This window comes from Artibeus jamaicensis, unplaced genomic scaffold (genome assembly GCF_021234435.1).
Source record: "Artibeus jamaicensis isolate MK-2021 breed Jamaican fruit bat unplaced genomic scaffold, CSHL_Jam_final contig_935, whole genome shotgun sequence".
Classification (NCBI taxonomy): domain Eukaryota; kingdom Metazoa; phylum Chordata; class Mammalia; order Chiroptera; family Phyllostomidae; genus Artibeus; species Artibeus jamaicensis.
The window spans coordinates 945,987-972,864 of record NW_026522016.1 but is presented as its reverse complement, the minus strand read 5'-3'; the positions used below and the strand labels follow the sequence as shown (position 1 = coordinate 972,864).

Here is a 26,878-nt window from a genome sequence, read left to right as displayed (position 1 = left end):
TCCTTACAGATCCCATTACAAAAAAATTAATACTAAATAGTTTTATTTACTATTGCTACTCATATAGATCTTTTTCAAAGAGTTAAAATAAACTTCTCCATTTTCTTCTTTCCACATCCTTCATCAGATGAAAGTGCTACTTTGTTCAAGAGGAAAGAGTGAATAGATATTCTGAAAATGTGTTATATGGTCTTTCAGCTTGTTGTTCACTCAAAACATTTTTTTCTGCTCAACCAAATAATAAAACTGACAATGAATTTATAGCTGTTCACATAAGTTTTTCATTTTATAGCCTATAACCCATCTTGCTGTTTTAAGAATGGGTCAGAAAGGATACTGAATCACAACAGTTTAATGTATTTATCTGTGTAGATATGGGGAGGCCCCATAGTCAAATTTTGCAAATGAACACTCAAGGTCATTTAAACACTCAAGGTGTTTAAATCTTGCTCTCAAACTGCATTTCTGTGTGACTCTTGGACATCTTGTTCAACCTCAGCTACTTGCTATTTTTCCTTATATTTTCAGCTATGACACTGCTTGTGTCAAAAAGCAAATAATGAGTCAACATTCAAAGATAGTGAGATGAGTGACAGTTTTTATAACTCATGCTTTTGAATATTGAAACAGTCATATATTTTTCAAAGTTAAGGTGCAAGAGGGCAAAATTTTGACATCACAAAAGACAGCAATTTAGCAGCTTGCTAAAAATGTAATTCTGGTTACTTAAAATAGTAAATACACCTTCCAAATTCTTAAGTTTCATCTGAAAAGCAATTCACTTAATATGGCTCTCCATGTTGCCTACTCTGACCTTCACTTACATGAACTACATCCAAATGATACACTAGAGGATAACACCTAACATGTTTTCTTTGGGGAGCTGATCAATGTGAAGAACAGATGACAGCTTAACCTGAAGCTTTATAATTATGATAATGCACATTTTTACCTCCTGAGAATAAATCACATAACCTGCTACATGTAACAGTGCTAGGCTTCATGCAGAATAGTAAAATCATATCATGTAATACCCTTAGCTTGAAAATATACCCTTGTATCATTTTTCACTCTCTCTTTGCAGTATTTTTGCAATGCACTTTAAATGAACCATATTACATCCTTCTTCTAATGTACTAACTCTAGGTCTAGTACCAAGGTGTTTAATTCATTCATTCATTCATTCATTCATTCATTATTTTTTCAGCTCCAAATTTAATCTCTGTCTACTCTGGACCCTATGCTTCACTGAGACCAAAGATCTCAGATCTCTCTTGAGTGTACAATGTTTTGTTATGCATTGTGCTTCTATGCATATAGTTCCTTATTTTTGAAATGTTCTTCCTTCCCTTACTTGCCTACCCAACTCTTAGGATGAGACACATATTAATTATCAAATGTTTTGGGAAACTTTTCTGCATTCCCTCAAGCAGAATTAGATACTCTTTATTTTATTCTTTTTTAGAAATTTTTACCTACATCAGTTATGACATGTCAATTTCATTAAGGCACAAAATAGGGTTTTCTACATCCCTAGTGCTTAGGTAAGTGTCTGGAACTCTGTCAGCACTCAAAGTTTACTGACACTAATGAATGAATTGAATATAGAGAAAACTTTACTGTGCTTCTATTGGCACATTTAAAAATCATTTTGGTCTCATACCTGTTATTATTTCTTACAAGCTCTTTGTTTTTTATTATATCAGGGAGAAGTTGAAGAAGATATCCAGATAAATGATGAGTCCCAGTGCCCATGAATATTGATATGCATTAACAGTTCCCAAAGTGCTGGAACTATTTACAAGTCTCTGCTGTTAAGAAGGATTACTGGACGTAGGAAATCTGAGTTGTCTAGCTTTTTTGTGCTTTCACACAGGCATTCTACCTAAGAGTGGTATGTTTGAGAAACAGGTATAATAGGAGTTGTTTGAACCAAGGAATAAAGCTCGACATCAAAACAATTGCTTTTTTTCCTCCTAGAGATGTTAGACAAACAATAGGATACTCTTTTGAAGTGTGAACTGTGAAACTATGTTATTGACTTGATCTATTTAAAAATCAAAATCAACTGAAAATAGAGTACAATTCACAATGCTACAGATTGCATCAGGACTCTAATAAAAAATAGGGAAGTATTGTACGTTAGAAACCTCTAAAAAGATAGATATAGAATATATGTTTTGATTAAAATATTTCTTTTCTTAAATTAGATCCTTCAGGAGCTTGATCATTTTAAGCTACTAATATATTTATATATTATTATTTTATATTTACAACTTTTTTATTTCCAAAGTTACTATTAAAAATAATTTGTCTGAGCCAAAGAAAATGAATTAATATAACATTACCATTAATTAATGATGTAAATCCACTAAAAAATTCACTTCCAATGAACAATAATCTATTTTAGATTATCCTTTCAATGCTGAGCTGTGCTATGGAGCCACATTACTTGGTCACTGTTTTCCCACAAGTATTCAGTTAGGTAGTCAGCTGTTTCTGGGAGTCAAAGTATTCAAACAAACTCTTGAAATCTGCATTCCAAGCCTCCTTAGCAGCATTGGTTTAGCAACTGCATCTGATAAATAAGTTTTAAGAAGTCAGATTTCTGTACAACAACATATGTCTAATCAAACAATTTATAAAACTGAGGCTGAAAGTGAATATACATACTTATGTGTATATATACATGTGCTTATCCATGTATAAGTATGTATGTACATATACACACACAAATGTGCACATACATATATATACATATATATGCACATATTTGGTGTAGTTTTTAAGTACTACTCTATCCTAATTTCATACAGGTGTCATTTGTCAACATAATATTTGCAATAGCATTGCAAAGGGATGATAGAGTTGAAGAAGACCTACTCTTAGAATTGTGGCTCTGCTTTTGAAAAACAGTAATTTATATCTGAAATCAACAGGTTTAAGGGTCATATCCTTTCACTAAACTAATTCTATTACTTAAAAGTCTCATTGAGAGAAAAAATGCTAATCTTGTTGAGAGCTGAGATATATTCAAGACTATCCAATCATCAAAGCACAATTCAACATGAAGAAAATAATTTAACAGGATCTACTCTTAAATTGCAGGAACTTTAGTAATCATAAGTAGCCTGAGCATGCAAACCCAGGTCCTGCCGGCTAATATCAGTTGTTTGTTTTCTAGCTTTTGACTTATTAATGTTTCTAGTGACTTGATTACACACTGGTGAAGTTTCCCTCCTTGTGCTTTATGCTTTGTATTGCTGATAGATACACTTTCTATAATATTTTCGGCAATTTTATTTTTTCTCTATACCTTTGTTTTTGGACTTTGCATGTTGAAATCCCCTTCTCCAGATGATCTCATTTTAATTTACAAAGAGATTGGCAAAACTAAAACTTTTGTAATAGGAACAGGACAAGATCCACTGAGAGAGTGAAGGTAAAAATGAAAGCAAAGGGCTCCAAATTTATTTGTCTTTTTCACCAGCTTTACCAACTTCTTTCTTTCTTTCTTTCTTCCTGCAAGCTATAAATTAATGTTAACCACATTGAAATCAGTGCTGTAATGAGTAACTAACACCACCACAAAATAAATTAATTCCTTTCAGGGGAAATTTTAAAAAATGGACTCTTGATTATTTACACTAAAAAATAACTCTTAACTCCATTATATTTATTCAATTTTCTCAAATAAATTAATAGAATATATTAAATTGTGTTTGGTTAATTTTTAAAAATTATTTGAAATATGTGTTTTAAACAAAAATGTTTAAGGATTACTAATTTTCCTATGTTAAGTCACTTCAAATAATATAGGTCGCCATTTCTCTTGATTTATTTTGAGGAAGACCTAAATTTTTAAATTACTTCCAGGATTCTTCAGCACTTGCTCATATGACTTTAGTTTTATGAATAGTAATATAAAATAAGAGAGAACAAATTCATATCTAAAATATGAGGTCTGTCCAGAAGTTATCCAGCCAGGTCATAGGAATAATAGAGACATTTACTGAAAAGGATACAAGATACAGGAAACATTGTACATAGGACAATGACACCTCAGTCCCCTTCAAAGCAGGCACCTTGAGACCTCACACAGTTCTCCCTATTACCATCAGCTGTCCCACCATATTTTCCTGAATCTCATCAATGGTCTGAAATCTCTTCCCTTTCAAAGATGATTTGAGTCTTGGGAAAAGACAGAGGTCTCAGGGGGCCAAGTCTGTGCTGTACGGGGCTGAGTCACCTGGGTGATTTGATGTTTCACTGAAAGTCTCTGCAAGAAACATGATACATGCATGAGTGGGCACATTGTCCTGATGGAGATGCCAATCACCATTTGCCCCTTACTTGAGCCTTCTGAATCTTCAAGATAGTTTCTGCAGAGGGAAATTCAAGCTTAACACCAAATTTGATGCAGATTTGTTGCTCTACTCACTTGTTTTGAATGTGACGGTTGCACAGTGCACATCCTCACTCAAAGGTCTCTACCATCCTCACTGACTAATGTAGTGAAGTTGTCATCGTTCACGCGTGACATTCCAGTCCACTCTCCTTGGCTGCCAGGTTCCATTAATGTGGCGCAAACCAGTGTCATTGTATTAACAATGACTGGACTTTTTTTTTAAGATACCTTGTACTTATATTAGAACAGAGGTAGGTCCCAAACTTTTTTGGCACCAGGGAGGGGTTTCATAGAAGATGGGGTGAGGGGGTTGGCAGGGGATTGGTGAGCTTTGCTGGGGGCTCATTTCCTAACAGGCTAGAGACTGATACTGGTCCCTGGACCAAGGGTTGGGGACCCCTGTATTAGAATTCCTGGAGTCTAAAATAAATACATCAGAACTGATTGTGAGTAAATGGAGAAAAATGTAATTATACCTATTAGAAAAGTTATATTCCAAATGGCAAATAAAGTAGTCAAAGGGATTCTAAACATTATTAATTTGCATTATTTCAAGGAGTTAGAAAACATATAAGAATCTTATTTTTATTTAGGTTCCTGATAAAATACTCTAATTAGATATATTATACACTCAGAAGTATTTAGGAATAGGTTTAGAATGAAAACACAGAAATCATAAAATAACAGTATTTATTTTTTGTGCATATTTGTGTGTTTGGGTGGTGAGCTTTTCAAATGTCAGAGATTTTTCTTCCCTAAACAATTTTAATAAACTCTTTCCACACTCTATCCCCTTATATTCAATATTTTACAAAGGGGGTAGGAACATAAAATGGAATAAAAATAGCCTCTTCAATAAACGGTGTTGGGAGATCTGCACAGGTACATAAAAAAAAAAAACCCAAAACTAGACCATCAACATATACTATATACCAAATAAACTAAGATGGATAAAAGACTTAAATATAAGTTGTGATATTATAAAAGACCTAGAGGAGAACATAGGAAGAAAATTTTCAGATATCTCATGCAGCTAATAAACTAAAATGCTTCTGCATGGCTAAAGAAGACATCAGCAAAATGGAAGGGGAACCAACCAAATAGAAAAACATATCTGCCAATGACAAGGGTTTGATCTCCAAAATATATAAAGAACTCACTCCAGAAAGACAAACAATCTAATTTAAAAAAATGGGCAAAGGACCTGAACAGACACTTCTCCAATGAAGAATACGGATGGCCAGAGACATGTGAAAGGATGCTCAACATCACTAGCCATCAGAGAGATGCAAATTAAAACCAAAATGAGATACCGCTTCACACCAGTCAGTATATCCTAAGAATTCTGAATCACCAATTCAAAAAAACCTATGCACTCCAATGTTCATAGCAACATTAGCTACAATAATCAAGTGCTGGAAACAGCCTAAGTGCCCATCAGTAAATGTGTGGCTATAAAAACTGTGGTACATTTACACAATGGAATACTGTACAGCAGAAAGAAAGAAGGAGCTCCTACCCTTGGCAACAGCATGGATGCAAATGGAGAGTATTACACTAAGTTAAATAAGACAGAAGGTGAAAGAAAAATACCATATAATCTCACCTATAAGTGGAACCTAATGAACAAAATAAACAAATTAGTAAAATAGAACCAGAGACTTGGAAATAAAGAACAAACTGACAGTAACTAGAGGGGTGATAGGAGAGGAATAATGGGGCGGGGAGGGGAAAGGGCAAGCAAAGGAACATGAATAGAGAACTCCTGGGCACGGACAATGGGGATATTGACTATGGGAGTGGGGGTGTGTGTAGGAGTGAACAATGGTGAAAAAGGCAGGACAATTGTAACTGAACAAGAATAAATGACAAAAAAAAAAAGGACATTGGTATATTTGCTGGAAATTAATCACATAAGATCACATTATCACTTTTTCTAGAGATACAGAATACCTTTTTGCATGCACCTGAAGTTTCCATGTTCCTTCAACAGTGAGAACAGACAGTGTTGCAGAGAATGCCATTCCCTTGTTTGATCATTTTTTACTACAACTGTAATCTCACTAACGTTGTGCATAATATGAGGGCTCTCTTGCTCACAGCCACTTTGAATGTTAACGTAATGAATTAGCTTATAAATTTAAAATAGCATCTTGATATATCTCAGTCAATCTAGTCTCTATTAATTAAATTTGTTCACTTCTTTTGGCACTCTTTGTATGGTTGTAAGGATTTTTGTGGAGATATTCTCTGTTCAGAAACCTTGTACTGTATAAAATGTGTTTTCACTGCTCATGCAATTTAGACCTAGTGATATTACCACCAATATAAAATACAATGTAGGAAGACATACAGTTTTCTAAAATACAATGTGGTGATTTTGAATGTTCTTATTGTAAAATTTTTATAAGCACATTCCTATATATAAATATACTCATACACAAAAATCAATTTTTCTTTCTTCAAATGGAATTAAATTATAGATATTAAAATATCAGTGTTATAGAAAATCATTAATAATAGATATTTTTATTACTCTCACCAGGGAGCAATTGATTTTTCTAGGAAACATTCAGAGAACAATTCAGTTAATAAGAAAGCATTCCCAAGGCTAGAATATCAGCTCCAAAATGTTAAACTTTTCTCCTTATTAATTTTCATCAAGGATACAAATATACAGCCAAATATAATGCCTTTACTAAAAAAAAATCTACCCAGGTTTGAATGATATCTTATGCTTCATGTATAACTTTGAATTAGAGTATGTGCTTAGAACAAAGCCAAGAGGAAGTAATGGAAGCAGAAGTTGATTTAGACCCATCAATGAAAATGCATCTCTAAAGATGAATGCAATGTTTGAATTAATCTCTTTTCTTTCTTAATTATATGTCTATAGTAAACAAAGCAGTTACTTACAGATATCTTTTTAGAAAACATTTTTCACTATGTGTGACCCAAAATTGGAAGAAAATTTGATGGCGGGGATTTGGAATAAGTTCATATGATATAATTTTCTCTATAATCAGTCACCTCTCATTTAAAAACAAAACATGTGACATTTTGCGGTTGCCCAAAAGTTGTGATTGCTGTCCAAGGTCAGGGGTACTCTACCAGGAAGGCAAGCACAGCTTTAATTTTCTTTTCTCAATGCAGAAACATTTTATCAAACCACTGACTCTGGAATGACTAAACTTTCAGTCATGTTGATTCTACTACTCGCTGTAGTTATACCAGACCAGATAATTAGGTCAAAACCCTCCACTTTGATAAATATAAGTACAAATTCAATTATGTTGTACTTGTTATTTATAGATCCACCACAGGTCATAATAAATTACTTAGGAGTTTAAAAGCACTTTAGTTTGTGAAACCTAGACCTATTTAGAAGGCCGAAGTAGTACAATCAGCCTCCCGCTGGTAAATTATGAAAAAAATAAAAATGGTTGTCACTTGTGATAAATATATGAAACTTACAATTACAAAACATAAATTGGCATAGGAAAAATATTGAAATATAACCAACCATATACTCTAATCATACCTTAGTCTGGAGTATATATTGATCTTTTAAAAAAATCAAGATTAATATGATACCATTTAATTTTTGTTCAAATATTTTATGTTTTTAGTTGAATCCCTTATTTTGTCATTAACACAGCCTTTATTGGATATATCTAAGTAGACTTATTAGATTACAACTGTTTGTTTTATTTGACTACTCAGATATATTTTGTTATAATCAACAGCACTGAAAAATGTTTAATATATTCTAATTTGTGCAATCACCTCAAAGACAGTATTTGGCAATGTGATGATTTTGCTCTTTTTGAAACTTAGTCACACATGTCTATGTAAATTTTCTAATGTACAATAAAAATAAGCTAAAATTATAACTGAAATAGAATTAGGCTCTAGAAAAGACAATTTCTGAAAAGAAAACTAAACTCTTTAACTCCTATTATGTTGTAATATATTAATATAATATATAATTATTAAAAAGAATACATGCCACAGAGCATCTTTAAATAAAAATAAAATATCTTATTAACTGTTATAACATATATGCTCTTAATTGAAACTAAGAACTTGCTGACTTTCTTATGTGACCATTTCAAAGTTCAAGGCTAGGAAAGGAAAGCTAGTCAAAGAAGAGTAACTTTAATTTCTCAGTCTGAATTTGTCCACAGAACAGAGTAAATGGATGTCTCTTAGGAGGAGGGTAGAGAGCTAGTAACCTTGGGTCTCTCAGTGTCCTAACTGATTTATATTACCTTTCTAAGATTTACTCCTTTTAATGATATAACTCTTCCCTCTAGTCTTAAATTTGATTTCCTCCAGCCTCAAGTTGGGGGACTGGTGGCCAGTAAGCTATGCCAGGCCTTTGGTTGGCTGCATTTTATGGACTATATGATATTTAAAAAATCAGTAGCTGACTTTGAAAACTTTAAACACATAATTGCTCCTGCTGAAAAATTAGAATTTTTAGTGACCTAGGACCTTTTACCACGTGGCAACATTGGTTTGGGTGACTTCGTCCACAGATCAGACGTGCATCTCGAGTTTTCTACAGTTACTTCTATCCTCAACTTGAAGCCCTTCTCTCTACCAGAGATTTCTCTTTGACATCAACTTCAGTAAATATCCTTTTCCTTACAGTAACCCAGCAAGAATCTGTTAGAGATATCTGTGATTCCCTGGTTCCTTTCCTGGCTCCCTCTAGTGGCCTGATTCACTTGATTAATACCTCGACTGTGTTTCCTAATTTTTAATCCTCAACTTTTTCCATTTCTCTGTTTCGTATTTCATTTCCCCTCCCTAAACAATGTTCCTAGGCTGAGCCAGTTGCAATGAGCTTTTAATTACTTTTGATATTTTTATTATTTCTACCTCCTGTCATTAATATATAGGTAAAACCTTGACCACTGTAGAATTTAGATGTTTATTTTTAAAAAGAAATAAAATTACAAGAAAGTTAGTATAACTTCATAGAAATAATGTTGAGGAAAAATATCTCATGAACACACCCTAGTAAAATATTTTTTGCAGAAGTTCTACTTAAATGTTATTTGTTTAAACAAAGGTACAGAGAAACAATTGTACAACAGCATGTGGCATCAATCTACTGTAACAGAGTGTTCTCCTTTGTCACTTTCTCAAAAGTATTCCTTTTCATGAAATATGTAATTGTTTAAGAGCCCAACCTCAAGTCCAAGTGCATTTCTTTTTCTAATGGCATTTTAAGTCAAGTGCAGTAGTTGCAGCTTTGAAATGCATATTGAGTGTCTCTGGCAATAAAATTTGTGTTTTCTCAATAATTGATATGGTTATGGTTGAAAGAAAAGGCAGGTTATAGGTCTTCTTTGAACTTTCATTGAAAGTAGGAAAAATGTAACAGTTCAGGTGCTTTGTTCTGCAAATGGACTCACCCCGGCAATGCGCTCCTTCATCGTACCCATCTGAGCAGTCCAGGACACCATTGCACAGCTGGGACAAGTGAACACACTTGTTGGCGCCAAGGCAAGCAATGTAGTTCAGAGGACACTTGATTTCTACCTCCTCGGGACCTGAAAAAAAAAACAACAGTCAGCTTGAGATAGACTAGTGCATTATTTTTTTTGAATACTAAAACTGTTAAGCACAAAAATTACTATAATTAATTTATGAAACAAAAGCATAGAAATACTACCAGAGGGCAGCCCTGATTTTGACAGACACTGAAGTTATTCTATGATTAAAAGCCTAATTAAACCACCTGCATAGGGAATGAAATATTCTGTATTGTTTTCAAAGAGTGCATTAAAAACACAAATATTTTTTCAACCATTAAAGTAGCTTGAATTGAAAATCTGTGATTTGCTCCAAATCACTGTTCTTTCTCATAAACTTTGATAAGTGGACAAGGCACTGAAACCCTATAAATCTCAATTTTCTCAAGTGTGAAAAACAGATAGTGACATCTTCCTGTTGGGGTTCTTGTTAGAATTATATCAAGTAATGAAAACAAAATCATTTTAGTGGAATTTAAATGAATTTCTGACAAACTGAAAGTTTTCATTTTATTTTTAATGTTATTTAGCAAAATAAAAACTAGCTAGTTATGTACTTATTTGTATGTGGATTTTTTTTCTTAAAAACAACTTCACTGAGCAACTATAATGCAAAAGAATCTGTGAAAGAGTGAGGAGGTAGTGATGATCAATACACACTCCTTGAGCTCACCTGCTGTTGGCAAGTGTACTTTACAAAATCACCCTTTTTGCTTTTAGAGATGCACAAAAGTCAGAATGCAGTGTCTTTTCTCAAAAGGTCACCAATTCCAAATTTCCATCAAACACCCAAGTTGTATACTCTTGTATATAAATTTCAGGTATACCCTTGTATCTAATTCCCAAATCCTACCTACACTTCTTCTGTAGACACTCCCCAAATTCCCTGTAATAACTTTAAGTCTTGCTCCATTCTCCCACATCCGAAGTGTGATCATACCAATGCCTACAATTATGCATTAATCTGACACTGATTATGGCAACAAATCAGATTCTGCAGTCAGACAAATCTAGGTTTTGACTACAGTTCTAGCAATATCCCTGAGGCATTAATTTATTTAATGAACTAAGCATTAGGTTTCTCATCTATAAATGGAACTATCAACTGAGTCTACTTTGCGAGGTTGCTGTGAGTGTCAAAAGGTGCTAATGGTAAAGCACTGAGCACTATGAGATGGAGGCTCAGAGTAGGAATTCAAATTCAATATGTATTATTCATGTAAACAAATTGAGAATAGTGGAGTGGGTAACAGACTCTGGAGCCAGATTACTGGGTCCAATTCCTGGTCCCATTACTTATAAACTGAGTAACTTGAGCAAGTTATACACCTTTTCTGTGCTTCACTAGATTGTTGAAAGAATTGTTTTAAAAGCTCTTGGCATTTTGCCTAGCAAGCACTAAGCATTTTCTATTATCATAGTTAAATAAATATTGTGCAAGAAGGTGAGTTGCCTTTTGGTAAACACTTGTATCTCATAACTTTCTTTTCTGTTGCAACCCCCCAAAAATGCTAAAAAATAATAAAAAGGCCAATCCAACCTTATCAAGAAGTAGGGTTGGAGGCTCCCTCATATACCCAGAATTACCTCTTTAGTTGCTAAATCATAGGGATTTGGAGGAACCTGGGAAAAGAACTAGCATAACTGGGAACATGTGAGAAATTTGAAAATACTACAAAGACCCTAAAGTTTTTACCAAGTACTGTGTTCCTATAGAGAATAATATTTCAATTTTCAGTAATGCATACTCAGAAAACATTTCCAGTCCCTCAAATCTAGTTTTAGCTGAACTTAGCAAGGTAGCAGAATTTAACATATAGTAATTAATTACAAGAAAAAAATCTCATTCATCGGGAAGATTTTTAAATATATCAATAAAGGTGAGTAGTACATCATTTTTTAAATTTTCTTAAGCCTTACCCAATTAGTTGAAATGCGATTAATTTCTTAAACTATTTTTTTTACAAACAAGTCTCCTAGGATAATGCAAGAATAACATTATTCATTTGCATGTTTTTGAATGTTTACATTATTTTATATACATAAACATATTACTTTGTTCAGTAAGACATAGTAAAGGAAGACATACCCTTATCAAATGGCTTTTCTGTTCAAAGGAAACTGGGATACAGCATTTTGTGAAGGAACTGAGGTATTTCTTCTGTAATGACAGAGACAGTAAAGTATCTCTACTTGTCACTATGTCACTGTGCCTTAGCAGGACCAGCATCGATCCTCATCCCCCAAAGTGAACCTCCCCTCCTTAACTCTATCACATCCCGTGAATTGTTTTGTTCTTTCAAGATTTGCTGCTTGCGGACTTCCGCCAAGATGGAGACGTAGGTGGAGGAACCACCTTGCCTCTGTGCACAACCAAATCTAAGAACAACTATTTTTAACAGCAGTCACAACCAAGCCACACGGAAAATCGACAATACGGAGTCCAAAGGACAACTAGATACTCAGCTGGACCGGTACAAGGAGCGAAAGCAGCAGCGGAACAGGTTAGCAAGAAAAAATTCCCAGGTGGTGCGCGGTGAGCGCGCAAGCAGCCGAAAGTGCTCATCCACAGCGAGCTAGCTACGGGAGCGCACAGGGAAGAGGCGCGGAGGGCGGAGGGCTGTCTGCGGTCGGTCGCGCACCTGCAGGTCGGTCGCGCACCTGCACTTGTGTGCGGAGAAACCAGTGAGAAGGGAAGCCTGCTCGGGGCAGCAGGCTCGCACAATTCCGATCGGATAAACAAGCCCGAGGCGTGTGGTGTGACTGGACGGGCTGGGCTGGCGGAGAGGACCGCCGTTGCTCCCTCTCTGACCACGCCCCCACACACAGCGTCACAAACCAGCGACCTGGGTCGCCCCGTCCTGGTAAACAACTAAGGCTTCGCTCTGCTTACTTAACGGCACGAATAGACCAAAAATGGCTCTAGGACAACTCAGAGCCCCAGAACTGATAGATCTAAGCGATGAAGAAATAGCCAGTCTTTCAGATGCACAGTTCAAAACACTGGTTATCAGGATCCTTACAGAACTGGTTGATTTTAGTCACAAATTAGAGAAACATATGGAAGCTAAACTAATTGAAATGAAGGGAAATACACAGGAAACCAATAGTAATGGAAAGAAAATTGGGACTCAAACCAAGGGAGTGGACCAGAAGGAAGAAAAAAATGATCAAACAGAAAAGAATGAAGAAATAAGAATTCAGAAAAATGAGGAGAAGCTTAGGAACCTCCAGGACATCTTTAAATGTTCCAACATCCGAATTATAGGGGTACCAGAAGGGGGAAAGGCACAGCCACCAGTGGAAAACTTATTTGAACAAATAATAAAGGAGAATTTCCCCAATTTGGCAAAGGAAATAGACTTCCAAGAAATCCAGGAAGCTCAGAGAGTCCCAAAGAAGTTGGACCCAAGGAGGAACACACCAAGGCACATCATCATTACATTAGCCAAGATTAAAATGAGGAGAGAATCCTAGAAGCAGCAAGAGCTAGGGGGACAGTGACCTACAAAGGAGCTCCCATCAGACTCTCAGCAGATTTCTCAAAAGAGACCTTACAGGCAAGAAGGGGCTGGAAAGAGGTATTCCAAGTCATGAAATCCAAAGATCTACAACCAAGATTGCTCTACCCAGCAAAGTTTTCATTTAGAATGGAAGGACAGATAAAGTGCTTCTCAGATAAGACCAAATTCAAGGAGTTCATCATCACCAAGCCCTTATTATATGAAATGTTAAAGGGACTTACCTAAGAAAAAGAAGATAAAAAAGATGAACAGTGAAAGGACAGCAAACTCACAGTTATTAAGAACCACACCTAAAACAAAAGCAATCTAAGAGGATAGCTAGATCAGGAGCGGAACCATAGAAATGAAGATCACATGGAGAGTTAGCAACAGGGGAGTGGGAGGAGTGGAAGGGGGGAGAAGGTACAGAAAATAAGTAGCATAGACAGTAGAGAGAAAATAGATGGGGGGGGGTAAGAATAGCATGGGAAATATAGAATCTAAAGAATTTGAGACACATGTTCATGAACTAAAGGGGGAAATGGTGGGGGAGGGGTATGCAGGGTGGAGGGGAATGGAGGGGGGAATAGAGCAAATGTAATGGCATAATCAATAAAAAAAGTAAAAAAAAAGATTTGCTGCTTGCTTTTTTTAAAATAATTTTATTTAGTTATTTTTCAAGTACAGTTTTTTGTCTCTTTCTCCCATCCCAGCCCCCGCCCCTTGCTCCCCTCCTCCCTCCCATTTCCACCCCCCTTAGTTCTAGTCCCTGTGTCCTTCATATTTGTTCCTCCAAATCCCTCCCCTTTTTCCCCCTTAAATTCCCTTCCCTCTCCCCTGGTCACTGTCCCCTTGTTCTCTATTTCAGTGTCTTAGTTTTTATTCTGCTTGCTTGTTTGTTTTGTTGTTTAGCTTCCTGTTAAAGGCTTTGCTTATACTGTACTTTCTGATAGTTCTAAGCTCTTGGCCTGCAATTGCATCCACTTTTCTTCACCTTCACTCAAGAATAAAGTCCCTTTTGCTGATTGGACTTTCTTTCCATCAACATCCCTTCTTTCTTACTTCTTCTTTTTTAACTGATAATTTTTTTTCAAAACACAGACTGGATCTGCTTCATTTCCATTCTCTTCTCACAGTAGCCTCTGCTTCCACCACTGCTAAGCTTCTCCCAAAGGTCCCCATGGCCCCGCTAACAGTGAAGCCAGAGGCATAGAGTGTCCTCAAAGATGACCAGGATTCCTCTCTCTTAGACACACTTTTCACCATTATTTTTCATGCCTCTTATACTCCAGTCACACTATTACTCTTGTCACTGTTGTTATTTACACCGTTCTATGAAAACACTAGGATGCATTTCACACATAAACTCAGCTGTCTCTTTCTGGGAAACATAAACATCTAGTACACTTTCCGACACAGAAGAGGTGTTCAATATACAGTGGTCGAATAATGCTCAAGATAACTTTTTAACTCCTGGCTAATTTCTACTTTTATTTATGTTCTATAAGTTATCTTTTCTCACCATCAACACATTCTCAGAATAAATGTTACAAACACTATTTTCATCCAACAACTACTCTCAAAATCCTAATTATTTTTAGTTGCTGGCTACAATAAAATGAAACTTCTTGGCCTGATTTCATAATTTAATCAAAACTTAATTAGCATTATTTACAAATTATTTTAATATTTACACTAAATGAAGTACTTATACTTCATTCAGTGTCATCATTTACCTCCCTGAAATAAACCAAATTTTTCCCACTTTTGAGTCTTTCTGCAGTATTATCATCTGGAAAGTAAACCTCTTTCTTTCAACCTTGAAAAACCTTACATAAACAAGCTTAATTCCTGGCTTTCCATCAGATTTTCATTATAAATACAGTAAAAAATAATATAAAATTTAAAATATGTAGAGGTCAAGCCCTTGTATTAAAGATTTTACTTGCCACTTATTAGTTGTCTGAACTTTAACATATTTAACTGCACTATGACTTTTTTTTAAAACTTGAAAAATGGGTATACTGATAGTGTTTACCTCATATGATTTTCATAAAGTACAAATAAAATCAAGGTTTCAGAATCACTATGAAAATAAGAGTTTTTATAGAGGTTATTGATCTCATGTTGTCCTATTCACTTATACAGATATTGTTTATATCACATTTTATTTTTCTACAATAAAAGCATCTTGGCATAATATATGAAATAATATGTGAACTGTGTTGATACATGCAATTTTACATGTATTTCATGGGTCTCAAGGCCCTTCATTTATTTATTTTTATTTTACTTCCTTCTCTTTAAAACATAAAGCAAAAGGTAGGGGAAAATGCATATTAATTACTAGTTAATATAAAATTAAGTAAAAATAATTTGGTATAAAAAGTTATTACCGGGACTTCCGCCAAGATGGAGAAGTAGGTGGAGGTTCCACCTCACCTCTGTGCACAACCAAATCTAAGAACAACTATTTTTAACAGCAGTCACAACCAAGCCACACGGAAAATCGACAATACAGAGTCCAAAGGACAACTAGATACTCGGCTGGACCGGTACGAGGAGCTAGGCCAGCAGCGGAGCAGGTTAGCAAGAAAAAATTCCCGGGGCGGTGCGCGGGGCGCGCAGGCAACCGAGGGCGCTGATCGCCAGCGAGCTGGCTGCCGGAGCGCACAGGGAAGAGGCGCAGTGGGTCGGTCGGTCGCGCGCATTTACGTGCGGAGAAACCAGTGAGAAGGGAAACCCGCGAGGTGCAGCAGGCTCGCAAAATTAGGATGGATAAGCAAGCCCGAGGCCTTTGAGTGACAGGATGCGCTGGGCTGGCGGAGGGGACCGCCATTACTCCCTCTCTGACCCCGCCCCCACACACAGCGTCACAAACCAGCGACCTGGGTCGCCCCGTCCTGGTAAACAACTAAGGCTTCGCTCCCCTCACTTAACAGCACGAATAGACCAAAAAATGGCTCTAGGACAACTTAGAGCCCCAGAACCGATAGACCTAAGTGATGAAGAAATAGCCAGTCTTTCAGATGCACAGTTCAAAGCACTGGTTATAAAGATCCTTACAGAACTGGTGGATTTTAGTCACAAATTAGAGAAACATATGGAAGCTAAATTAATTGAAATGAATGCTGATACAAAAGATACCAATAGTAATGGAAAGAAAATTGGGATTCAAATCAAGGGAGAGGACCAGACGGAAGAAAAAAATGATCAAACAGAAAGGAATGAAGAAATAAGAATTCAGAAAAATGAGGAGAAGCTTAGGAACCTCCAGGACATCTTTAAACGTTCCAACATCTGAATTATAGGGGTACCAGAAGGGGGAAAGGCACAACCACCAGTTGAAAAATTATTTGAACAAATAATAAAGGAGAATTTCCCAAGATGGCAAAGGAAATAGACTTCTGAGAAATCCAGGAAGCTCAGAGAGCCCCAAAGAAGTTGGACCCAAGAAGGAACACACCAAGGCACATCATAATTACATTAGCCAAGATTAAAATGAAGGAGAGAATCCTAGAAGCAGCAAGAGCTAAGGGGACAGTCACCTACAAAGGAGTTCCCATCAGACTGTCAGCAGATTTCTCAAAAGAGACCTTACAGGCAAGAAGGGGCTGGACAGAGGTATTCCAAGTCATGAAAACCAAAGATCTACAACCAAGATTGCTCTACCCAGCAAAACTTTCATTTAGAATGGAAGGACAGATAAAGTGCTTCTCAGATAAGACCAAATTCAAGGAGTTCATCATCACCAAGCCCTTACTATATGAAATGTTAAAGGGACTTACCTAAGAAAAAGAAGATAAAAAAGATGAACAGTGAAAGGACAGGCAAACTCACAGTTAGTAACAACCACACCTAAAACAAAAGCAAACTAAGAGGACAGCTAGATCAGGAGCAGAACCATAGAAATGAAGATCTCATGGAGGGTTAGCAACAGGGGAGTGGGAGGAGTGGAAGGGGGCAGAAGGTACAGAAAATAAGTAGTATAGACAGTAGATAGAAAATAGATAGGGGGGAGGGTAAGAATAGTAGGGGAAATACAGAATCTAAAGAATTTGAGACACATGTTCATGAACTAAAGGGGGAAATGGTGGGGGAGGGGTATGCAGGGTGGAGGGGAAGGGAGGGGGGAATAGAGCAAATGTAATGGCATAATCAATAAAAAAAAAAAGTTATTACCAAAAGGCATAAAATGCCTCCCACATTAAAATTTTAAATTATGCAGTTTGGATTTCATTTGAAGGTGCCTGTTGATTCACCTAAAAGATTGAGATTCAATTATAATTTGAAAAATGTATTTAAAATTCAGCTTCTAGTAAAGCCTTGTATTAGTTTAAAAAAATACTCAGAAATATAAGGACTATTTCTCTTGATAGAATGCTTTACAATATTTAGCTCTGGAATACTGTATCCTGTGGAGATTTTATATTTATTAAATTAAAGATGCAATTGTTTCTAAGAATATTTAACAAATGCCTTAAAAATTAACTTTCCTAAAGTAATTTAAAAACAATTTTTAGTATCATTATAACCAAGTAATATATAATGATTTCTGGAACATCATTAGCTTGATCGCAAATGCTTAGTCCTTTTTTTTATGTTTATCTCTTTTTTAAAGAATAATTTTTCACACAATCAGATTGACCTTGTTCCTGGAAATACAGACAATAATCTTTTAAAAGAAAAAGGTATTTATTATGCAATTAAATATATGGAAATATTGCATTATAACATCAATTATAATTCTCATATTTAAGAAATCAAAATAGTTACAGCAATATGTGCCACTTTATAAAAACTGTAAAGCATCTGAAAAACATTGTTTTTTCCATGTTCTTTAGAAAAATAGTATATAACAATGAGATACTTAATATTACTTATCTTATTAATATTAAACATAATATTGGATCACATAATACATTTACAGAAATAATGCAATTTTTCTACACTGTCTTTATAAGACTCTTGTCTTATTTTCAAGAGTAATTTACTTTCATATGTGAGATAGTATCTGAAAATATTTTGGTTGAGATTATGTTTAAAATTTGATTTATAGTTCAAACTTCCAAGAAAATATATCATTCTTAATCTATATAATTAATTGGTGATATGATTTAAAATAAATGTCTTCTTTCCTAATGAAAAAATTCTTATTTAAAAACAAAAGCAATCAGAAATGCTAGAAAATCAAATTGTATGGAAGTTTGACAAGCAGGAGTTAAAGAAGAAATGTTCATCCAGACTGGTTGAAGGGGTAGAGATAGGAAGCTAGGGCAGAGAAAATGCAAGAAAAGGCAGCAACTGATGGACCAGGAGGTCCCACATTTGCATGACGATAAACTGAGAGGAACAACTGGGGATTGAGACAGACCACACAACCCAGGGTTCCAGCATGAAGAATGAAAGCCTCAAAACCTCTGGCTGTAAAAACCTGTGGAGGTTGCAGTGGTGGGAGAAACTCCCAGCCTCGCAGGGGAATCCATTGGAGAAACACAGGGTCTGAGAAAATACACAAACTCATCCATCTAGGAATCACCACCATAAGGGCCCAATTTGCTTGTGGGTACCAGGGGAAGTGACTGAAAGTGGGGTAAGAGGCTAGCAAGAAGCACTGGTCCCACTCTGACTCCTCCCCCACATACAGCCAGATAATTCAGCAAAAAGGGTCATCCAACCCTGGCAAATACCTAAGGCTCCACCCTTAGAACATAACAGGTATGCAGAGACAAAGAAATATGGCCCAAATGAAAAAGCAGATCAAAGCTTCAGAAAAAAATACAACTAAGGAATGAAGAGATAGCCAACCTATCAGGTGCACAGTTCAAAACACTGGTAATCAGGATGCTCACAGGAATGGTTGAGTATGGTCATAAAATAGAGGAAGAAGTGAAAGCTATGCAAAGTGAAATAAAGGAAAATATACAGGGAACCAACAGTGAAGGGAAGCAAGTTGGGACTCAAATCAACAATTTGGAACAAAACAAAGAAATAAACATTCAACCAGAAGAGAATGAAGAAACAAAATTGGATAATAATAAGGAGAGGCTCAGGAACCTCCAGTACAACTTTAAACATTCCAATATCTGAATCATAAGGGTACCAGGAGGAGAAGAGAAAGAGCAAGAAATTAAAATTTTATTTTAAAAAAATAATGAAAGAAAACTTTCACAATCTGGTGAAATAAATAGAATTCCAGGAAGTCCAGGAAGCTCAGAGAGTCCCAAAGAAGTTGGACACAAGGAAGCACACACAAAGCATATCATAATTACATTATTCAAGATTAAAGAAAAGTAGAGAATCTTAAAAGCAGCAAGACAAAAGGAGAAAAGCATCAAGACAAAAGAGTTACAATAAAACTACCAGCTGATTTCTCAAAACAATCCTTACAATCAAGAAGGGGCTGGAAAGAAGTGTTCAAATTTATGAAAGACAAGGATCTATATCTAAGATTACTCAATCCAGCCAAGCTATCATTTACAATGGAAGAGCGGATAAAGAGCTTCCCAGATAAGGGCAAACTAAAGATGTTCATCATCACAAAACCCTTATTACATAAAATGTTGCAGGGATTTATCTAAAAAAAGAAGATCAAAACTGTGAACAGTAAAATGACAACAAACCCACAACTATCAGCAATTAAAGCTAAAAAAAACTAAGCAAACAACTAGAACAGGAACAGAATCACAGAAATGGAGGGTTATCATGAGGGAGGGGAAGTGAGAAGAATGGGGGCAAAGGGACAGGGAATAAGAAGCATGGTTGATAGGTACAAACTAGACAGTGGGATGTTAAGAATAGTATAGAGAATGGAGAAGCCAAAGAACTTATATGTTCAACCCATGGATATGGGGTGCTAGTGGGAGGAGGATGCAGGGTAAAGGGAGATAAAGGGGCAGAAAGATGGGACAAGTATAGTAACATAATAAATAAAATATACTTGCAAATAAAAAAATAAAAATAATCTAAAAAAGAAATAATTTCTGTGTAAAATAGGTTCTAGTAAGGGCTTATGTATTTACATTTTTCAAAGGGATGTAAAGCTTTAAGAATAGGGGGAGATATAAAAGTGATTGATTTTATCTGGCTACACTATCCTTCAGCCTTCTCTGACATCTGTCCTTTTTAAAATCATCCCTGAGGAATGAGATTTTGCAGCTTTGATAATTTGTTCCAAGGTTTAAAAATTATTTTTCTTTAGCCTGTACTCTTCAGAAGTCTCAGTGTAGGAAAATCCCTTGTATACAACATACTGAGCTTTATTTATGTATTTAATATAGGAAAATCATGCCTGGTCACCTAAGAAAACTTATGTCATGCTAGAATAATTTGTCTATGACCAAAGTCACCACTGTGTTTATTATTGTGAGTATAAATAAATAATAGGTTAGTTAAAACTCTTACTTAAAACTTTCTAGATCACATTAGGAAATATTGCTATGTTAAAATATCGAGCCCTATATTTTTGTGTGTGCGTTTGTTTATGTTCATGTTTTCTGCTAACTTCAGAATATATCAAGTGATTTTTTTATCCATTTAATTGATTGTCACAATTGAACAAATATAGGTTAAGCAGTACAATCTTCTGCACTGAAACTATAAACATTTAGAGTGTAGTCTAAATTGGCAAACAAAAATTATTATACAAATCTAGCAAAAGTATTGTTGTTCTTAGTTATAGCTTTGGAAATCAGAACGTTATCAGGCCAATGGTCTGTCTTGCTTCCTGACGTTCCATTTAAAGGCAAATGGAAAGGAAAATAAATGAAATCACTGTTTTTTGAGTAACTACCATTGCAACATTACCATTCATTAAACCACACAAATGGAGGAAATTCAACTATTTATTTATTTGTTTACTTGTTTATTTTTAAACGTTTATTTATGTATTTTTAGAGAGAGGAGAAGGAAGTGGGAGAGAAACATCAGTGTGTGGTTGCCTCTCATGTGTCCCCTACTGGGGGCCTGGCCTGCAACCCAGGCATGTGCCCTGACTGGGAATCGAACCAGTCACCCTTTGCTTCACAGGCCCGTGCTCAATCCACTGAGCTATACCAGCCAGGGCATCAACTTAGATGATTTAAAAAAATAGTGTTAGTTAGATATTTTAAATGCTCCTTTATCCCACTCCATGTAACTATTTATTGTGTTTCTTGATTGCTGGATTATCTCACTCTCTATTTGTCAAAACATCTAAATATGGCTTTTTCACTTCCTCCATGTCAGTTAAAATACAGCGTCATGCTTTTCTGAGTTCTGCTCTTTACTATCCAACTTCGTAAACCATGTGCTAATTATTTGCATTTAAACACGATTCTTACAAAAACAATGGATTAACTGTAAAGATGAAAATTTTAGGCCCTCTGTGAAAATGGCAAAGGTTACTTTTGTCTAGGAGAAAGGGGCATTTCACTGATCCTGACGGCACACTTCTGGGTAGCCATTGTGTTGATTTCTAAAGTTGGCTTTTGACCCTCTTTTTTTTTGAATTTTTAAAAAATATCTTATTTATTTAAAATATATTTTATTGATTATGCCATTACAGTTGTTCTATTTCCCCCTTCATTCCCTTCCACCCTGCACACCCCTCCCCCACCATTATCTTCCTTTAGTTTATGACCACGTGTCTCAAATTCTTTAGATTCTACATTTCCCATATTATTCTTGCCCTCCCCCTATTTTCTACCATCTATGCTACTTATTTTCTGTACCTTCTCCCCCCTTCTCCTTCTCCCACTCCCCTGTTGCTAACCCTCCATGTGATCTTCATTTCTATGGTTCTGCTCCTGATCTAGCTGTCCTCTTAGTTTGCTTTTGTTTTAGGTGTGGTTCTTAGTAACTGTGAGTTTGCTGTCCTTTCATTGTTCATCTTTTTTATCTTCTTTTTCTTAGGTAAGTCCCTTTAACATTTCATATAATAAGGGCTTGGTGATGATGAACTCCTTGAATTTGGTCTTATCTGAGAAGCACTTCATCTGTCCTTCCATTTTAAATGAAAACTTTGCTGGATAGAGCAATCTTGTGAAATAAATAAATGAGTATTAAATCAATGAACCAGAAAGATGATGCCTATTTCCTTTTGTAAAAATCCTGTTGCATTTCCAAGAAGTAAAACATATGTTCTACTAATCTCTTAAAACTCTCTGTAAAGAAAATATTGACCCAATTTACAGATATATTAATTAAGGAAGCAAGTGTAATATTCCATTTGGGAGCATCTTTCTATTGAAATACAGGATAGAATATAAGTGTTTCATCTCTAAAGCCAATGTTTTTTGCCCTTGTTCTCTCAGGTTATTCTACTTATTGTATCCCAGGGACAGCTCCTGATTGCAATTTGAAGTTTTGGAGAGTGTGGGACACATATCCAGTTTAAAACAGAAATGATCCCCCAGAGGAAGCATGCTAGAAGACAGATACCTGGCAGGAAAAGACAAGCTAAAATCAGATAGATTCACACATCTCACAGAGAAAAGGAGTTTTACTCCAACAAAGGGACAAGGAGTAAGAACAGCCAACTGGTTCATCTGCATGTCAGGACAGCTGAGAGTCTGATCTTTGATTTCACGAATGTGTTAGAAATTGCCTCTGAGACTGTGCACGTAGAGGCATTGTTGTCACCACTCTAAAGAGAGATTTTTTTTCTGAGAACTCTAAAGAGGAAGAGGGTTTTCTTTGAAGATACAATGGATGACAAGCCTCATTTCTCATCCAATTAGTTCTTTGTCATAATTTAGACAAGATGAAAACAAGTCCACAGAAACCAGAGAGAAATCTTATTTTGTAGGGCTCACCTAATACAACACTAAATTATACCCACTGATAGGAAAATGAAACCAAAAACCAAAGCCAAAAAAAATTACAGCTATTTGATTTAGAGAGAAGTCTGTTCCATGAACTTTGGTCAAACAGCATGGATTCATTGTGATATACATAACCAATGAAAATAAGTAGCATAGATGGTAGGTAGAAAATAGATGGGGGGAGGGCAAGAATAGTAGGGGAAATATAGAATCTAAAGAACTTGAGACACATGGTCATAAACTAAAGGGGGGGATGGTGGGGGAGGGGGTGTGCAGGATGGAGGGGAATGAAGGGGGAAATAGAACAACTGCAATGGCATAATTAATAAAATATATATTTTTAAAATGAGTAGAAAGATCATTATTTAATAGAAGTTATTCATTTCTTATTCCATTTGGGAAAAAACTGGTATTTGCTTGCAGTGAATGGATGAGAGAAAAATAGAGAAGTGGTGGAAATATATGCCTTAAATCACTGCATCATATGTTGAAAAAAATTCTATGCTGTATGTGAAACAAATAAATAATCGTTTGAGACCCTTAGCATACACATGGTTTTACCGTGAGAGGGGCTGTGTCACGCATGTGCAGTTAATCATCTGTCCCTGGGAGAACCATGTTGGGAAACACAGTGATTCTTCTATAAATCAACTTATGCTCTAGAGGAAGATAGAATGTTCAAGAGCACAATTTAGAAGCCATAGGTTGGTACAGACTTTCTTTAATGTAACAGTCTTGAATCACTTGTAGAGTATATACAGTGTGGATTTCAGACCAAACATAAAAAGCTATTGATAAAAATATTCTTCAAATATATTTTTCATGTTATTCAAAATGACATTAACTGAAAATGATTTCATGCTGAGCTTTTATTGAAAACAGTTTTCTCTTGCATTCTGTAAAAGTAACATTATATTAATAGGAAAATTGCTGCTTATTGAGTACTTTTTATGTACCAGCCTCTGTGGTTAACGTGTAATATCCATTATTTTATTAAATTCTTACAAGAACATTCTGAGTTAAGTATTATAATTATATAGATGAGGACATTGAAGATTTCAAAGGACAAATACCTTCTTCAATGCTATACAGTTATACAGTTATTTGAATTTAGGTCTCTTACATCTTCAAAACCTGGTTTCCTTTGTAGTATGTTATATCCATTGTGCTACAATCTCAATCCCATGTACAAAAGAAACAAATAAGTCAATGAAGCCTGATTTTATGCTTCTGACCATCTGCTTCTTTTCTTCCTTGATTTGTGAAGGAGCTTTCAGAAGGATCTTGAGGAAGAGGAAAGACAACCATGCTAGCAGTCTGGGTTGTGATGTCATGCTGTCAATACCTAAACAGTCAGGGTAGATAACCGGTTTTTAACACTAGATGAAATACAGAATACAGAATATTCTTTATAGGAGACACCTTCTACAATCGATTGTGCTCAGAGGAATTTGCATTGTCTATTTTCAGCAAGTACTAACTAGGAACATGGTTCCCACTTGCCTTGCTTTGATGACAGAATACTTACTACTTATCTACATTGTCCTCAGTAAATACAATAAGTTTTATTTATTTTTTAATAGAGAAAAGGCTTTTTAAAATGTTTAATCTTTCAGTTTAACAAAATATTAACAAAATTTTCTTTACATTATGAGACTTTTGGCTTAAGCAAAGAATATTTCTTGCACAATCTGGCTTTGAAATTAAATATTCTCAAATGCAAAGAACGAAAAGTGACTCCTTGATTTGTTATACCTAAGAGTAAACCCCCCCCACACACACAAAAAAAAACACCTTAGCAGCTTAAGCATTCAAAGTATTCAAAGAATCAGAATCAGATACAGAAGTAGAAGGGACCTTTGAGCAGTGCAGATCCCATTTTACAGCCAAAGAGCCAGAAACTTAGAAAGGTCAAATAATTGTATATTAAGTGTCTTTCATTCTCTGCCTATGCTCTTTTTACAACACTGAGATTTCAGCACACAAAAGTCAGATTTCTTGCCTCCTCAGAGCCACAGTTGTCGCAGAAATTTGGTCAAGATCTCAGAGGTTACCTGAATCCTTAAACTTCCAATGGTTAACTAACAGAATACTACTCCCTCTCAAACCAATCAAAATTATACAACTACATATTTATACCATTACTGTTATGATTAATAAAGACATTTACTTTATAGACTAACTGGCTATTTATCTGGTTTCTTGATGTAATTAAAATTTGAATAGTAATGGGCTACATAATGAGATTCACTAAATTCCAAATCACTTTTATGTGTTATTATACCTCCTAAAAACCCATAAAAGAAACAAGCTGATTTGGATTTAAGTTTCAAAAGTGTATAAATCTCATATTAAAGTAATAGTTTGGTCTGAGGGACTCGAATATATTTAATAGGTGCTTTTGCATTTGATAGACTCAGACCAAAATACAATAAGTTTTAAATGGTATGTATTCTTAAGGTAAAGCCAAAATCTTCTAATGATCAATCAAGGGTTCTAGTACAAAAACCCTTCAATCACTTAAATCAGTCTTTCACCAGGACTTACTTCCATTTTGGTGGGGTATCCTCTGCATCAAGCAGAATGGCCACCTGTCATTTGCTATCTCTCCCCAATAAAGTCCTGCTGCTTCTGCTTCTTGGCACAGTCTCAGTGCCTGGTTTTCTTGGCAAGCTGGAGCCAGGCATGAAGGATGCCAACATCCCAGGTTCAAATACCATATGGTGCAATTATCTGCCTTTCTGCTCTTCCAGACACAGATTTCGCATCCTAACATCTGCCACTCGTATATCTTCTTCATGCTAGAACTGACACAGGGCAAGTACGTATCTTTGAAGCAATACAAATCCGTTAGAGGAAGAATTGATAGCACTTACACTTCAATTGCCTATTCGAAAACACAGAGCCTGAGCCAGGTTTAAGTTTGAGTTCAGTGTGCCAACAATAAACACTCATCCAGTTTCTCCCTTAGAGACCTTCTACAGAAGCACTCCAGGGCCTTTTGAGTGTGCTCGTGTAATCGCTTTAGTTTGTTATACAACACCTTGGCTCCCCTCTTTTAAACAGAGTTCAATTTCTGCAATTCACGTGCACAATTAAAACAACTGCTAAATAAACAGTGTTTGCTGACTAGTGAATCAGCAAAAGAAGTTTCTCCTTCTTAATGGAAATCATCTACCGGCAGTTGCTATATTTCTGAAAATTATATAAAGCACCTACACTTTTCCCAGCATTCTGTACATGAAGAGGTTTATGGTAAGTAAAAGTAGAAGGCAGAAAGAATGAGAGTGAGGCAGAAACACACACAGACCGCAACACACAGAACTGTAATGTGACTAATAAGGTTAATGAAACCAATCCACTAAATGATATCTGAATGGTCCGAAAAAGTTAATGAACTAGTGATAACTGTTATTTGGGTACTAGCAAGGAATCCCTTATATTTACAGACAATCCTAATGATTTACAAAATTGCAATTCCCTCTTAAAAATTACTTGGCTCAGGAAAAAATCAAAGCAAAAGAGTGACAAAAAAGAGAATTTTCTGGTGCTCCATGTTGAAAATTATCAAAAGATGGAAGAATAAATAAAACTCGTGTATCAACTGAATACTCTGGT

General features: G+C 35.6%; 1 protein-coding gene across 1 annotated transcript in view; it reads right to left on the bottom strand.

Moving 5' to 3' along the window:
- Positions 1 to 26,878, bottom strand: part of LRP1B (LDL receptor related protein 1B) — a 1,762,610-nt gene that overhangs the window by 1,103,562 nt on the left and 632,170 nt on the right. The window contains exon 3 of the mRNA XM_053655128.1: positions 9,835 to 9,972. Coding sequence (XP_053511103.1) covers positions 9,835 to 9,972 — 138 coding nt within the window. The remainder of the gene's footprint in view (positions 1 to 9,834; positions 9,973 to 26,878) is intronic.